This window comes from Herpailurus yagouaroundi, unplaced genomic scaffold (assembly GCF_014898765.1).
Source record: "Herpailurus yagouaroundi ecotype Mexico unplaced genomic scaffold, PumYag 222, whole genome shotgun sequence".
Classification (NCBI taxonomy): Eukaryota; Metazoa; Chordata; class Mammalia; order Carnivora; family Felidae; genus Herpailurus; species Herpailurus yagouaroundi.
The window spans coordinates 8,797,843-8,814,754 of record NW_024412453.1 but is presented as its reverse complement, the minus strand read 5'-3'; the positions used below and the strand labels follow the sequence as shown (position 1 = coordinate 8,814,754).

The following is a 16,912-nucleotide window of genomic DNA, read 5'->3' as shown; positions in this document are numbered from 1 at the left end:
AACAAACAACAAAGGTTAAGACTAGTGCATCACCAAAGTGGTAATTTTACTAAGAGTTTCTTGTGCACACACCAAAAACTTTGCAGACGGGGAGCACTCAAACCAAAATGTGGAATAAGACTGAGAGGTATATTGTTGGAAAGCAGCTAAGTAGTGTGGAGACAGTGATTGTTTATTTTTCACAGTGACTGGTTCACAGAATTTTCTTAACTGAAAGAACTGGTTAGTGGTTACCTCGTATCAATCTTGGGGAACAGCAGGTTTGGCTTAGGATTTTCAGAGGTATCAGCAAGAAGCAACCCAGGTCAAGTAAGCCTTGGTTGTCTTGCAAAAGAAGGTAAATTAAGCTTTGCCTGTGTGACTAAGCTGGTTTTGCCTGCTCAGGGAATTTTCAACTCGGATCTCCGTTTGTGTTTAACACTTTTTAGGATCCCACATCCTAATCTGAACGGGATCCCACCAGGGACTACCAGTGTTACCACAGAGAGCTAAATCTTTCATATGTACTCAGGATGCATGGGTAATTGTTACAGGTAAAGGATGCTTTTGCTTAGTAGCAACTTACACAAATTTTCCTGAGACTTTTTTGTTTGAAACCTTTTTGGTAAGAGTCTGTGTCTCTTAGGTTCACTTCCTGCCTTCAAAAAATACACCATTGCTAGGTCTCTTTATAATAGGGGATTCTTCCCCTATTTGTTAAATTTTACTTCCTGCCTGGCTTCTGTTAAAAGAACAGAATAGTGTTAAGAGCATTATTTCAGTTGGAAATGTTCAGGTAGAAACTTGCCTTAATATGGTCCCACTGGAAAGGGGGTCTGAGAAAAGTTGATTTGAGAGATGAAGGGGACACCAGTAGGTGGGCAGGTGAGGCAGGAAATGGGAAAGAGCCAATAGAGGATACTTTCTCATGCCAGCTCCCAGTATGAATGACTGGAGTTTAATTCTGCAGGGAAATGTGGGGGTGGGGTGGGGAGGGTGTAGAACACACACTCAGAATCATCCTACCCAAATGCAGATGGAGCTGGGCTGTATACACACCAACTCCCATCTGACACCATTTGAGCATTGCTTTCAGGGACTGTTAATAATTGGACACTCGCGGGCTCTCCTGAGTGGTGGCAGAGAGATTTTTGAGTCCTGGAGAAAGGCCCAGGCACAGAGATGCCCCTGTTGGTAACTGGAAGTCAGCCAGCCACTGGGGGAAGACACAGGGAAGAGGCTGGAGCTCTCTGTAGGGGGCTGCTCAGAGCCAAAGCTCTGAGGTCTGCTGGCATGAAGCTTCTCTCTGGATGCCTAGAGGAGTCGCCTGTAGGGGACGGGACCACAGTCTGCAGTCTGAGCTAGGGTTCTTGCCTTGGGAGGCAGACAGGCTTCATTGGTCACAGGGTCACTTGGCGTCTCCCAAAGTAGATCTCATGGGCTCTCTCTCTCTTTCTCTCTGGGGCATAGCTGTGGATACCAGAGAAGTCTGGATGGCAGAGGGTGCTTGCCTCTCCAGTGCTCAGGAACTCTTCGGAGGTGGAGTCACGGACAGCACGCTTCACAGCCCCACGGATGCGGTGGTAGGACAGAGATCATGCCTCTGTGGAGGGCGGGGAGGGGGGACAGTGACAGACTCTCCCACTAGTGAAGCTGCTTGGTCACAACTCAAAAACAACAACCACCACATAAAGTATATTTGTAGAACTCTCATCACATGCCAAACAGTGTTGAGGACTTTGCGTGCATTGCCACATATGATCCTCACAACTGAATAAGGTGGGCAGTGTTGGCTTTGGAGGTAAGTTCTACTTAGGACTTGAGTAATTTTGCCCCAAGGGATTTAACTAGTAAGCAGTGGAACTGGGCTTTGAATTCCAGAACTCATAAGATGCTTTGATTCCTATAGAGTAGTTGTCACTGGGCTGAGCAAGTGAGTCAGTGGGGAAACTTGATAAAAAAGCTGATTCCCAGGCTCCTCCAACCAAGATGAAGTGGGTCTGAATGGGGACCCAGGATTCACTGTAACAGGTGTTCTGTCATCACAATGCAGTAGCCCCCTGGACCTGAAAGGTGTTGCACCACATATGCCAATCATCCAACATCTGTGGGCTCATGCTCTGGGACCCGGGATGCAGAAGGAAAAGGAATGGAGGTGTGTGCTTCCAAGGAGAGGGCCCCTAACTAACCCCTTGGCTTCATATCCAATGTTGGAAGACTGTGTCCCATACAAGACGAAGGACTGACTCTGGAAGAACTGGTTGCTGGTATTAATTCTCACACTCATTTGCCATGTGCCCTGGGGCCTGAAACTAGTGCTCTTCGAGACTCTCTTTCTTCATCCCAAGAAGGAGGAGGTTGGGATAGAAAAATCTCCATTCCTACTCTCTCACTTGATTGGGTCATTTCCCCCTACTTCTCAGTATGGCATTTGATATAGTCAACGGGATTAAGTCCTTTATCATTTCCAAAAGTTTGCTCCTGGATGAACAGGATTTTGCTGCGTGTAATGATAATTATTATTGTAGAGGCTTCTATGCCATGAGCACTTGATAGGTACTTGGCTTTATGCTTAGGGATTTCCATTGCTTTAACAGCTATGGGCTTAATGACAATAGTTCTTTTTCATGCCATGGATTCCTTTGGCATTCTGGGGAAGCCTGCAGATCCTTTCTCAGAATAATGATTTTAAGTGCATAAAATGGGGGTGCCAGGTTGGCTCAGTGGGTTAAGCCTCTGACTTTGGCTCAGGTCATGATCTCTCAGTTTGTGGGTTCGAGCCCTGCGTCAGGCTCTATGCTGACAGCTCGGAGCCTGGAGCCTACTTCAGATTCTGTGTCTCCCGCTCTCTCTGCCCCTCCCTCCCCACCAAAATTAATAAACATTAAAATTTTTTAAAAAAATAAATGCACAAAATGAAATACATGGAATTACAAAATAAGCCCATCATCTGGAAATGCAACATGAAAATATTTTAAGGACCTACATGTGTGATACAGTAATATATGTGATTTGTAACTATTGCATTAAATGACAAGATCTAATGACAGGTGTCAATGTAGTGACGAGTACAAACAACCCTTTGAGCTATCTGTTACAAGTGTACATTGAAGTGACAGCATCTGTGATTCTATAGGTGACATAGTCCCAGGTCCGTGCTAATATCATGATGGTTTTTTGCCTATGTTTATAACTGAGGGACATACAACATTTCAGTTAGAGCCTAGTGAAAATAAAGATGTTACTTTTTACCGTCCAAGTCCCCAAACCCACGGAATTCTACCCACAACTCCCCTTGAGGGTCTGTGGGTCTAGGTGAAGCACCCAAGGGCTAGAAAGACTCAGAGCTCCTTGCTTTTCTCACCATGCTTCGATTTTCTCATCCTTCAAGTAGAGATAATCATAGTATCTCTTTCATTGGCTGTTGTGAGAAATAAAGTAATAGATTCAAAGACATTAATGAGCTCCTAGTAAACACTCAGGAGTTATTTCAGCTCATTCTATTTCAGCTCATTCTATGACAATCCTATGAATGGTTTTTTATTATCCCCCACTCCCAGAAGAAGAGACTGAGGCTCCGAGAGGTTACACTTGCATAGAGAAATAGCAAGTCAGTGACAGAGTGTACTGAACCCCAGATCTTTCTGGTTCACCCTCAAGCTGTTGATCACATACTGTGTTGTATACATATTTGTGTTGCAAACATGTTAAATGTCCCTGGAGTCAGCTCAAACCCTGGGGTAGTGACAGTGAAACTCCTAGTTCCTTCCCCCTCCCTGAGGAGAAAGGTAGATGTCTGAGGTTAGGGAACCTTTTATCAGACATGTTTGGGGACTTTTGTTTTTAAGATTTTATTTTTTAAGTAATCTCTCCACCCAATGTGGCGCTTGAACCTACAACCCTGACATCAAGAGCCACATGCTCTCCTGACTGAGCCAGCCAGGCGCCCTGTCTGGGGACTATTTTTAAAGGGATGTTGGAGACAGTTAATAAAAATATCTTTCCATTCAAGGTAAGCTCTCCAAGCCCAGTGCTTAGAAGATCCTGACTACAAAGACTTCGCTGTCCCAGAAATTTTCAGATTCTGGTTTTTTTTAAACCCAGTTAGAAATATATTCATCACCTAAAACTAAAATAAATCTTCCTCATAAATTCAGACAGTCTCAGCCTTGAAAGATAATAATCATAATGATAATAATAGCAACACATCTTTCTGTTACCAGTTACTGAGTTTTTATTATGGGCCAGGCACCAGGTTAAGTACTTTCTATGCATTGCCTCATTTTCTCCTCTCAACAGTGCTCTGAGGAAGAGGCATTGTTCCCATTTTCAAGATGGGAAAACTGAGACTCGGGGAGGTGAAATGACTCTTACAAGAACATACCTCTAGCGAGTGGCAGGGTTGGGAATCCAAACCCAGTCCGTATGATTCCAAAGCCAACCCTACCACAATGAGCCAGTTCGTACTCAGACGATCCATGCCTGCACTTGCTTCCACTGCAGTAAATAATTGGGAACTGTAAGGGCACCTGGCTGGCTCAGTCTGTTGGGCGTCCGACTTCAGCTCAGGTCATGATCTCGCAGTCAGTGAGTTCAAGCCCCACATCGGGCTCTGTGCTGACAGCTCAGAGCTTGAGCTTGCTTCAGATTCTCTCTCTGTCTCTCTCTTGCTGTCTCTCTCTCTCTCTCTCTGCTTCTCCCCTACTCATGCTCTGTCTCTCAAAAATGAATAAACGTTAACAATTTTTTTTAAAAATAATTGGGAACCATAATGTGTCCTAAAATTGCTCTAAGGATGTTCAGTTAAGTGCAGGGAGAAGTATATTCCTCTGGGACAGGTAGTATCCACTGGTCAGTATCCATTCCTACCAAATGTCACTGACCTGGAGGCACTCAACTGGCCTGAGGGTGCCTCCATTGATGTTTCCATCCTTCATGTTCTTCAGACCTGTCCTGCAAACTGCAAAACAGTACTTGGTCTCCAGAATGGGTTAGTGTCTGGGGAGTGGGAAAGAAAGCAGCACCAGAGGAGCCCTCTGAGGCCAGCAGACAGGAAACCAGGAATTTTAACTAGGTGTCCCTTAATTTTGTCTGCCTCTGGGAAAGTCACTTCCCCTCTCTAGGAGGTTGTGCTTTCTTTTGGATAAGAGTCAGATCTCTGGAGTCAGAGGACCTATGTCTGCTTCCAAGTGGGCATAATAATAGCACCTATGAAAGGGTTGGTATGAGAATGGAATAATATAATCTATGTAAAGCTCTGAGCACAGTTTCCAGATAGTACTTTCAGTATTTTAAACCTCCGTTCAGGATCATCACATACCCTAGGCTCCACAGAAGGGATTAGAAGAAACCTCAAGCTCATTAAGCTTCTTCACCTTGGCTTTGGGTAAGACAATTCTGAACTTGGTGTAGGACCTTTTCTTCCATCTCCCTGGCTGTTGGGGATGTCGTGAGCGTGTCAAGGACCTGATTTTACTACAGACCCTCTTGTAGTTTTGATACAATTTTTAAAGCTAGAAAGAAGCTAAATTCTTGCCCAATGAATGTGGTTTGCTGGATGGAAGGAATTTTTCAGATCTGGAGGTCTACAGGGGATAAAATCATCATTAAGGAGATCATGGTAGTAAAAAATGTTGGATTTAGATGGTTTGTTAGTTATGTATTGCTTATTGTTGCTTATTATAAGAGATCAGGAATCTGAGCGTGGCTTAACTGGGTTCTGTGCTTCAGGGATCTCTTGTGAGCCTGCAGTCAAAGTGTAAGTCAGGGTTGTAGTATCATTTGAAGGCTCAAGTGGGGTAGATCTGCTTGCAAGCTCCCTCATGTAGTTGTTGGTAGGATTTGGTTCCTAAGGGATTGTTGGACTGACGGTGTTGGTTCCTCCCTGGCTCTTGGCCTTAGGCCACCTTCAGTTTCTTTCCATGGGGGACTCTCTAATATGTTAGCTTACTTCATCAAAGATGGCAAAAGAGAACATTTGCTACCAAGACAGAAGTCACAATCTCTTGGTCATCTAATGATAGAGGTGACAACATCACGATAATCTATTGGTTAGAAGCACGTTGCTCAAGGGGAAAGGACTGCATAAGGCTGTGAAGACCAGAAGATGGGGATCATTTGGGGCCATCTTAAAGGCTGCCTGACAGCTTTTGCCCCCCAGTGCAAAAGTCTAAGCTATAATGTCTTCTGGGAGTATTGAGTATCTGAGCACAATTATGACATCTGTATCACTTTCAGAGAGATAACTAACTAACCTGGAATCAATTCTTAGCTCCATCACCTTCTGTGCTTCAGTTTCTCCATCTTCAATAATAGAAGTAATAAGAGCCCCCACACCTCACGTTTTTTGTGTGAGGCCTTTATGTGGAATGTATGAGTGGCAAAACAGCTAATTACCCAGTAAAGATGTAACATAGAGTTATGGCAGGCCAGACAATATCTATGCTTCCCAATCCTTCTCCTTTTGCATCTGGATGGGAGTCATGTGACTGGGTTTGGGACGATATGAGTGGAATTGATGTAGTCAACTTTCAGACATGGTCCATAAAACCTCTGGCATAATCCTCCCACTGCCTCCCCCACCTGCTGAATAGATGCCAATGCCCAGCACAGCCTTAGAAACCACATATTGAAGATGGCAGAGCCTTGGTGAGCCCCAGTCTCTGAATGATTTTGTGGAGCAGTGACTTCCTCCGCCACTGTTCCTATCATTAATTGAACTTTACATGAGTGAGAAGTAATCTTACTATTGTGTTAAGCCCTGAGATTTCAGGGTTTTTCTTTTAGAGTAGTTAGAATTTCCTTAACAAATCCAATAGATGAAACATCTTCAACAGTGTCTGGCACATAAAAGACACCTAATAGATGTTGTCTCTTATCATCATCATCATCACCATCTTGACTAACCTACTCATGCTAAGAAATTCCCCAATGTCTTACCCTCCCAGGAACTCTATTTAATAGGGCTAGTAATGCCATTTAATAGCTAAGGGTTTTGTGAAGTTAAGCGACTTCCTTACGATCACAGAGCAAGTGCTGGTTCCACCAATTCTAGTACCCCCCTCAGCCCTCTCCAAGTTGCTGGCACAATCTGGATCCAGTTATGGAGGTGAAATCTTTGTAGGAGAAGAATGTCTACACTGTCAACTTGGCATCTTGCTTATTTTCTTGTCAGATTCCAAATCCTAACTCGTGCTGTGTTGTACAGTTCAAAGAAAGCACTTCACATCAAGAAATGTCATGGTTGCTGGAAATAATTTTTTCACATCATCTTGAATTTTTCCTTTTTGCAAGTTCAGAGGGTTCACTTAGATTCAAATCTTATAATGCCTCCTTTTAAAACATTATAAAAGGGCACCTCATTTTTAAGAATCTCAACATCCAAATAGAACACTTCATTGTCTTCATCTTAAAAGCTACAAAATAAGGAAATCCTAAAGAGGCAATTTATAACATGCAGGTGCCTTATTTTCTGGTAATTGGAAGCTGGTTTTGATACTCTAATTTTGGTTTTGCGTTTTGCTGCCCACTTATCGGAGGCAGTTGAGCTGAATGTATAGGGTTTCTACAAGCTGTCAGTCGAGCCCCCAGGTTCAGGTCCCAAATGTTAATACCATGTAGGTCTTAAAGCTTTTATTGTTGGTCTCCTTATTTGCTATGGGAATCTGCCTCGGGGGGGTATTTAGTACTTTCTCAAGCAGAGTCAATGGAATTTTGGAGAAAATTTAGAGACACTTCTAAGTGTTTTGTTCCTCTCAAGCACCTCATTTAATCACTCAACAAATACAGAGTACCTACTATGTGCCAGGTGTTGTACAGGACCTTGAGGATACAAGGATCTCTGTGCCACTATCCCTCCCTCCCTCCCTGTGAAAAAACAAATGAAAATGTAAGGTGAACAATGGATAAGCAAGTACTATAAAGAGAGCATGGGTAGGGGAAAGCCTCGATGACAGCTAGTCTGGGGTTCAAATCCCCTCCCTAGCACTTCTAGCTAGGTGACCTTGGGGAGATTACTGAGTTGTCTCAGAGCCTAGGTTTTCTCATCGCCAGGATGGACACAATCATACCTAACTTGTCATGTTGTTGGAGCATTTGAGGTAAAGTGTGTGAAACATTGAATCATGGTGGATGCTCAATAAAGGGGAGCTGTTATTAATAGGAAGCCCATGGATTCCCAGGCTAATGGCATAGCTTGGTGTTTCTCTTTTGTTTATATTGGGATCCCCAGAAACAGATCCCAAGACAGGGATTCATGTGCAAGGAAGAAAGGGATCCAAGGAGGGACGGGTAAGGGAAAGGTGGGAGTCTGACAGAAGGGAAAGAAGCCACACGAGGGTACAGTCTCAGGCGATGTCCCGTGAAGGATCATCGGTGTATAGTGTTCCTCAGAATTTGCAGCTAATCCAAGGAAGGAAGCTGGGCTTTATCAAAAGGGATGGGAACCCCCAGGAACACTGGCTTGCTGCGTGAGAGGGGAACACAGTGTCAGTAGCCCAAGGGAAGAGCTCCAGAATCTCAAGTGCTGGTAGTTAGAATCAAAGACACACAGAGTCTGAAAGATTGGTGCCTGGAAGTAGGAAGAGGGATATGAGGGCATCTGGGTGAAGCACCAACTCTTGGTCATACCTCCCTTCTCTGACTTCTGGGGGACATTAGTCCTGGCCCAACTAGCCCCAAGAAGTAGGATAAGTTTTCCTTGGTTCATAAGCATAGAAAGTTTGGGAGAATTTACCTATCCAAATAGGACTAATGGGAGGCTTTGGGGTCACCCTGGCTTACCATGACATCTTAGCTAACCTTTTTATTGCCTGTGGCACTTTGGGCAACTGCTTTAGCCTCTCTGACTTAAATGTTCTCATTCGTAGAAGAGGAATAACAATATGCTTTTTTGCAGGTTTGTTCTACAAGGATGTCTTTCTGTTCACTGATTTATCTGACAAATACATACTGAACTTCTGCTATATGTCAGGCTCAGGGCTAAGCATTGGAACACAGAAATGAATCAGACACAGGTCCTGCGATCCAAGACCTTGGCAGCTAGTGGAGGAGGCAGACGTATAAATTACAGACTCCGTGTCCTTCCTCATACATGATCTCTCTCTCTCTCTTCCTCTCTATCTATGTCTTATTTTCGATGCTGTGCCTTCTCCTCTGTCTCCTTCTGCCCCATGTCCTCCCTCCTTCTCTTCCTCTCTACATTTCTGTCCTGCATCCTCCTACCCTCCCCAGAGACTAGTTTTCATATCAACTGGACACTCTACCACCTTCTGCCCTGCCAGTTCCTGCCTCCCATTGCTGTTTTCCAAGGGCCCTTCCAAGGGCTGCAGAGTCTCTGATGTTCTGGACAATTCACTTCATCCTAGGCCCTCTGGTATGACCGTGGGTGACCTGAAGATAACAGGAAACCATACAGAGCTGCACTTAAAGCTTGGAGGCTAGAGTAAGGGGTGGGTGTGGGTGTACATGTGCAAGTAGCAGTCCTGAATCCTGGGGAAGAGCAAATTAGAATACGTGGCTAATTGTTTGGGGGCAAGGGGTGGGTGGTGGTGCAGGAAGGTCTGGAAAGCAGAGGTGATTTCCTTGCTATTTTGCATATAGGTGGATTCCCAAGTGCACTGGGATGGGCCCCAGGAAATTCGTACCAGGAACAAGCTACATGATATTGGACATTGTTTTCCTCATCCGTAGGATAGGGATAGAGACTGTGACCTTTGAGGACTGTTCTGGTCCTCTTGGCCAGGACCTCTGCATTCAAAAATCTCTTGATTTCTCCCCTTGATGCTTCTCAGTCTTGGAATGACACTGACTAGGGGTTCCTAATAATAGTAACCAGCCTTTGTTTTTAATTCAGGATTCTGGGAGATGATTAGCTTTGGGCTTGGGAAAGACTTAGACGCAAGGCCCTGGAAGCAGACTCTTTTGGCTGGAGCCCGGTTACCCTTGTGTTGTGAAGTCAAGGGCAACTGCTGCACATAGAGAGAGCACTCTGGTGACTTGTGTGAAACAGCACTCGGACTTGAACACCATGATCCAATAGCTCTAGGGGCCCAGAAATCAGCATTTTCACAAACACACCAGAGATTCTGATGTGGGTAGTTGGTGGACCCCCGAGAATCACTTCTAGGCACTCGGGCTTGGCTCTACCTCAAATACTCCAAGTTGGTTGTGGAAGGTCTCTGAGCATCTTTCTTTGTCTGCACAGTAGGGCTCTTTACCCCTGCCCTGTCTTTCTGCAGGATTTCTGTGAGAAACAGATGAGATGGCAGATGGGAAGACTCTCAGAGGCTCCACGGAATCAAAGATGATGCCCTTTGTGTGTGAAGCTGCACCACCTCCCAGGTCCCTTGTCTCTGGACTCAAAGAGACTGCAGACAGAGAATATTCCAGTGAACACTTCAGCCCCTCACCCCACCCCCAGTATCACCTCCTCTTGACCAGTGGTTTTTACTCTAGCTGTTGCTGTGGTCTACCCAGGTGGCACCTGGCCTATGTGTGCTCCAGAGCTCTGCCATATGCCTTAGTGCCTTCCTGCCTCTACGTCAGGACCCTGTGCCGCCATTTGGAAGCATGTGCAAAGCTGGAAGTATGAGGGGCTTACCACCCCATGGGCCAAATGTTGCCCAATGGGGGTTGGGGATTAGTGGTGCATAGTCCCCATTTCCCTCTCTTGGGAAGACAATTCTGAGGGCATTCCATCAATTCCTCACAGGTCCTGGTGGGCTGGAGCTCCCTTCCTCACAGTGGTAATCAGCTCCATAGAGCCCTCTGATATCGGCTTTTCCTCCTTTCCTGTTTCACCCTTCCCAGACTTTCCTCCTGTGCCTTAGGACCACTTCCCCAAACAACTCCCTTAAAGCTTCTACATTGTACCGGGGTCACTTGGCAAACCTCATACACAGGGATCCTCTAGAACAGTTCTGCCAGTTACAACCTTAATCTCGAAACTCCTTTCCAAACCCACCTGCTCACACCTTGCTCCACCCTATAATTTCCTCAGGTATTTGGAGGGTCCACCCAGTTCTTGAGCTGGTGGGGGGGGGGGGGCCGGAATCTGTCCTCTGGGGTGCTAGTCCTCCTTAGCTAAGAGTGTGATGGGACAACCCCATTAGGTCAAAAGGTGAGCACAGAAGGAACATTTCACGTCATTTCTCTTAACACTCAGATTAAGAAGACAAAAATGAGATGTCACCAAAAGTTACTTTTCTTTGCCTTTTTTTTTTTTTAAATCCTCCCACTTCCTGTTTTCTCTTGGGAGATTGAAAAGTGTCTTCTCACACATTTCTTATTATCAGAACTTAATGAGAATTCTAACTAGGACTACTGCACGTTTCACCGGTAGTTTCCGAAATGTAGCTCTGGCTTCTGGTTTGTCAGACTGCCAGTCGTTTGCATCCTCGCCAAAGATACCCTCTATCATAATAACACGAATAGCTGTCATTTATTGAAAGTTTACTATGTGCCAGGCAATTTGCATATATTAGTCCTAGTCCTCATAAAAAGTCCTACGAGGCAGGAGCTATTCACCCTAAGTGTAGATGAGAAAAGTGGGGTGCGGCTGGTGAAGTGATGGGTCTCAACGCATGCGTCTAGGAGCTGGCAGAGCTGGGATCCAAACGCAGGTGTGCTCTCTGCTCAAAGACTTCTCATGTCCTGCCTGCCCAGGGGATCATGGGGAGGGAGAAGATAAGACAAAAAATAACTTATCACAGCTTCCAGAATGGCCATCAGTTCCCATCATCATGTTTGTTATGAGTTATTTGGTCTCCAGCCTCAGTATCTTAGTCTCTCTGGGAATAGTGCTGTAGTTTAGGGAATCCCAGGAGACTCTGAAACACCCAATTAGAAGGGCAGTAACAGACCCCAGAATAGACTGATTGCTTATTCATTATTCTTGTTATTTCTGAACTCTTCCATCCATCGTAGGGAAGGCTGTCAGCAATTACCACGATGTTCTTTCCGGAAAAGGGCCTCGTAGCCTGGCTCATCACCTCGCCCAGAACCGAACAGAGTCTCAGGGCAAATTCTCCTGATGTGACATCAAACTTCTGCTGTCTCTGGGGCTTCCCAGTGAACCTTCAGTGGACACCTTGGGGTAAAATGAGAGAACTGGACTTTTGCAAAGGAAGGAGCGGGTCCCTCTCAGGCTTGTTAAGCGCTAGTCGTTTTGTTAAACAGGTGTGCCTAGAGGCAATGTGGTCTTGTAATGGATCAGCAGATTAATACCAGGTAATGGACAGTCAAGTGTGAGCCAAGGTCATCTGCATAGCAAGAGACACGCTGTGTCTGTTCCTTTCTCCTCTCCTCTCTGCTGATCCTTTTGAGCACCTACTTAATAGCACCACACACCTCCTCATACCTGACTTTACCAGGTAGAAAGTGTCACTGGCACCATGCTGTCACCACTGCTCAGCCCCTAAAGCCTGCGTGCCCCCAAAACACATTCTCTCATTTTGACCCTTTCTGTTTCTCCTCTCTTGCTCTCCATCTTTGGGATTCCTTGTCTCTCTCCTCTCTGTCTCTCTGTTTCACTCTCTCCCTCTTTTTCATAAAGGATTAATTCTGTCTGGAGCTCAGTCCATGTTAAACCATCACCACCATCTTCCATTCCTACTTGTTTCAGTCAAGGACCATTCAAGCTCAGAAGATGGAAGTTAGGACCCAGATCTGGCTGGCTCCAAAGCTTGTGTTGTGAGAAGCTGCCTCAATCTCCCCTTTTCTCACTTTCCATGTTCACTCTCTTTCCAGTTCCAGCCATGTTAATACTCAAAATATTTCTGAAACATGAAATGCAACTTATTGTCCTTACTCTTAATTTATTCATTCAACATAAACTACTGAGCACCTGCTATATGTTGATATCGTGTAGTAGGTCTGGAACAAGTGACAGAAAAATCAGAATTCAGGCAAGAATTCAGTCTACAGGGGAAGGAGATGACCACTATCATTGTATAAGTTTTCATCACATCAGGCCTGGGTTAGTGTAACAGAATTTTCTCATAGATTACCTAATACCCTCCATAACCTATCCTGCAACCTCCCTAGACTCATCTTTTACCTTTCTGTGCCTTTTTGTGTCCTAGGAAAATTAGGCTGTTGGAAGTTCCCCCATATGTCTACCATGCTGTTTCCTGCCACCTGGCTTGGTTTTTTCCCTCTGCCTGGAATGACTTTCTTTCGACATCTTGTTAACTCTACTTATTCTTGAAGACTCATATCAGAATCTTCCCAACCCTCTCAGCCTCGATTAGATGTTCCTCTTTATGACCTATAAATATCCGTTATTGAGATTATTACATATTGTTCTATAATTACCTCCTTAGGTGTCTTTCTCCCTATTAGACTGGGAGCTCACAGGAATAATTTGTCTCTGAATTCCCATGCCTAGAATAGCATGTAAAGTAAGGCAATTGATAAATACTTGAATGAATGACTAAGTGAAGAGATTAGTAAGTGAAAGAATGCTATTTTTACTATACCTTGGTGCCTTTCTGAGCATTGAGAGGCCAAGGCTTATTGAGCACAAGAGATAAATTGTAGCTTAAAAGATCTGAGGACTGAAAACCTTCCTTTGGTTGTGTTAGGGCGGGGGTGTCTCAGACTCCTTTGAGCATCTGATGTGACCTTTATGCGAAAAATACACGTACACATAACACATTTGCTGTAATTGTGGCGAACTGGTGGATTCCCAATGCTTGTATATGTTGACCTCTGGCTCACTTGAACACAGTATTAAAAACTCCATCTCTGGAAATGAAGCCAGGGTACAAATGATCTGCCAGAGAGTCTCTGTCCATTTAGGAAGTTTTATAGAAGTAGAGACAGGGTTAGAATTCTGTGCCTTCTCTGTTTCCCTGGGACATCACATTTCCTCTTGGCTGAAGTATTTGGCCATCAGTATGGAAACCTTCCCTGGACAAGATACTATGTAGGTTAATTAAATGTAATTAAGCTAGTCTCAGTTGCATCTGGCTTCTTAATTATGTGGCAAGTTACTTCTGGGACTCTCTTTCCTCTTCCCTAAGATTGCACTAATAATAACAAAGCCATAAGGTGTTGAATAGATAACATTCAAAGGGTGTTGACTGGGACAGTATCTTGTATATGATACACACTCAGCAATCACACATCACCACTAATGATAAACCCCCGCATTCAAGTCTCTCGATTTGATCCATGTGATGTTTTATCTGTACAATATCATCATATTTTGATGACTCCTTTTTGCAAAGCAGAGGGATGCTGGCAGATAGCATTTCCTTCAAGGGTCATCCCACCAATTTAAATATTGTGGTTCTGAGGAACAATTCAAATGTCTTTGCAAATGTTGTCACCTCTTTATGAATGTCCACCTGGTATCCAGCATTTATATAAAAGCCCTTAAGCTGACCTTTAGAGGTGGAATGTTCTCTCTTCCCTTAATGTTTTAGACTCCCTTCTGTGCTTAGAAGCTGATAAAATTGGAAAGCTGCCCATTTTGTGCTTTTTGGAGGAAAACCCAGTTTAAACACTTAATTTTATTGGTGACTTAAACCCATGTTTGCCATTTTCTTTGCAAGGAACTCTGAGAATTTGAAAGCAGCTCTCTGCAAATAAAAACATCATGACCAGACTTCTCAGCACTCCCTGTGTGGATGGGTGGTTTTGCAAGTGGGGAAAAACAATTGTGCATTTTCTTGATTCCAAGGAGCTGAAATTTGACTAGAAAATCTTAGCAGCCCTGAGGCCATGTAATTTAGTGTTGCTGACACTATTCAGCCATCTGCCATCCACGTCTCCAACCTTACTGCCCCTCCTCTACAACCCCATTTGGAGACAGTAAAACTTTGATTACCTAACATAGTCAGAGAGAGGAAGATTCTGAATAAATAAATTTTCTGGTTCATTAGGTAATCGTCTTCGTAGAAGAAGATTATTGGGCAGACCTGTCTTTGAGTATTGTCACTGCTACTTATTAAGGGTGTCCTTGGCCAAGTCACTTAACTTTCCAGGGTCTTTTTTACTACAGCCAAGACATGGGAATGGAAGTGGAACCATTTCAAGGTTACTTGGAGGATTAGAAACAAATTTGTAAAGCATATGGCACGTAATAGGTGCTCGGCAAAAATTGGTTCTCTTACCTTCTACTTTTTCTTTCATTCAACAATTTATTGAATAGTTCCTGGGTGCCCAGAACATTCCTAGGAACTGGGGGTAGAATGTCAAACAAAACTATATTGCCTGTGTCCTTAAGGAGTCTAGTAGTAAAATATGATTATGTTCTATGGTAGGGATGTTTAAGGTGCTTTCAGAGTCCATAGGAGAGGAATCTAACCCAACCTGCATCTGTTTAGGTTATAGCTGGGATCATAGATGATGATTATCATCGTCATGGCAATAGTGATGGTGATGATGGTGCTCATGACTTTGGTGATGACGATGACAGCATCATTCCCATTTTCTGCTGAACACTGACATTAAGTGAGATCACAAAGTCTGCACAGCTGGTCAGTGTCAGAGTCCTTTTCATAAGGAAGTTCTTCCTAATTCCAGAGCCCGGGACTGTCACCAGCTCTTTCCAAGCTCATGGAGCTTGAGAATTTACTCCAAAATGGACCAAGAATGAAATTTTGAGCATCCATTATCCTCACAGTGTGATGACATTCACTATACCCTTAAAAAAAAAAATAATCCAAGTCCACTGTATTCAATATTTTATAAATTCATACAGGAAAAAGCTGGTGGGTCAACAGTGCCACCTGGCCTGGAATGGATATGAGTGGGTGACCAGGCTTTCATGAGCCCAAGAGGACTTTGAGGAAGAATCCGTGAAATGGGGGTTCGTGAGATTCAAAACTGAGATGTGGCTGACTTTCTCTGGATATGGACATGCTCAGGAATCAAAACATCTCTTGCCTCAACTATAAATTCTGTGGCTGAGGATGATAGTAAATGGGAGTTTGCTGGCAGGGGTAGCCTACAGGTGTGTTACTGTGAAACTCAAGCATCAACAGCATGACAACAGCTTCAAACGTGGCAGAGAGATAATACAGACATTAATTAAATCAGCCAGCCCAGGTGGGTTCCCTCTACAGAGGCTCAGAAACTGGAGATAAGAGCCAGGAGTTCCCTTTGAGGTTCAGCCTGAGTGGAAACCAACATCCCACCACCCTTGAATGCCCTCAAACAGTCTGGCAAAACAACAGGCTGTCAATCATCCAGTGAGCAAAACTGGTCCTGATATGCTCAGTGCTTGAAAAGAATGGGGTTGATAACAGCCGCAAATTGATGAGAAGCAGCCTGAACACCTCCAGAGGTGATCACAGCCTGAATGTAGTGGTTTTCATTCAGTGGAAACTTAAAAGCCCCAATTCCTGATCTTGGCATCTGCAGCCCTCTGATGAATTTCAGCTTCATTTCTCAGCTCCCTCTTTCCTCAAACACACCAGTCCCTATGGCACTCACTGCTCTGTCTGTAAGAGGGGTCTTATCAGATTGTATCACACTGTTGACCTGCTGCATTGCCTGCCTGCCTGGAAGATCCTTAAAGGTAGAAACTCTTATCTGATTAATCATTTTAATTTGAGCCATTAAGACCAGTGGAGCTTCCCTATTTTGGCCCAGGTAGCAGGTTCTCAATACTTTTTTGTTGAAGGAAGGGAGGGAGGGAGGGAGGGAGGGAGGGAGGAAGGAAGGAAGGAAGGAAGGAAGGAAGGAAGGAAGGAAGGAAGGAATGCCAGCTGTTTCTGCCATGTAATGGGCCACCCACCATGAAGCATGGTGGTCACCTCGTCCATGGAATGTACTCCATTCACTAAGATCACCCAACTGAGAGATGTAAAACCAGTCCCTCCTCATTCAGCCTTAAGTTACAGAAGAGGACATGAACTGTCTCTCTATTCCTTCTAAATCACTTCCCCTAGGTGCAGCCATGCCTTTCACTGCTGCCTTCCTG

General features: G+C 44.4%; 1 protein-coding gene across 2 annotated transcripts in view; it reads left to right on the top strand.

Annotated features, from left to right (window-relative positions):
- The window catches only part of SHISA9 (shisa family member 9), a 419,426-nt gene that overhangs the window by 280,844 nt on the left and 121,670 nt on the right, over positions 1-16,912 (top strand). The window contains exon 4 of one of the 2 annotated variants that reach the window (XM_040459007.1): positions 1,450-1,839. The exons of the other annotated variant lie outside the window; for it this stretch is intronic. Within the exon in view, the coding sequence (XP_040314941.1) occupies positions 1,450-1,757 (308 nt within the window). The 3' untranslated portion in view covers positions 1,758-1,839. Of the gene's footprint in view, positions 1-1,449; positions 1,840-16,912 lie in introns of those variants that run through there. 2 annotated transcript variants of the gene reach the window in all.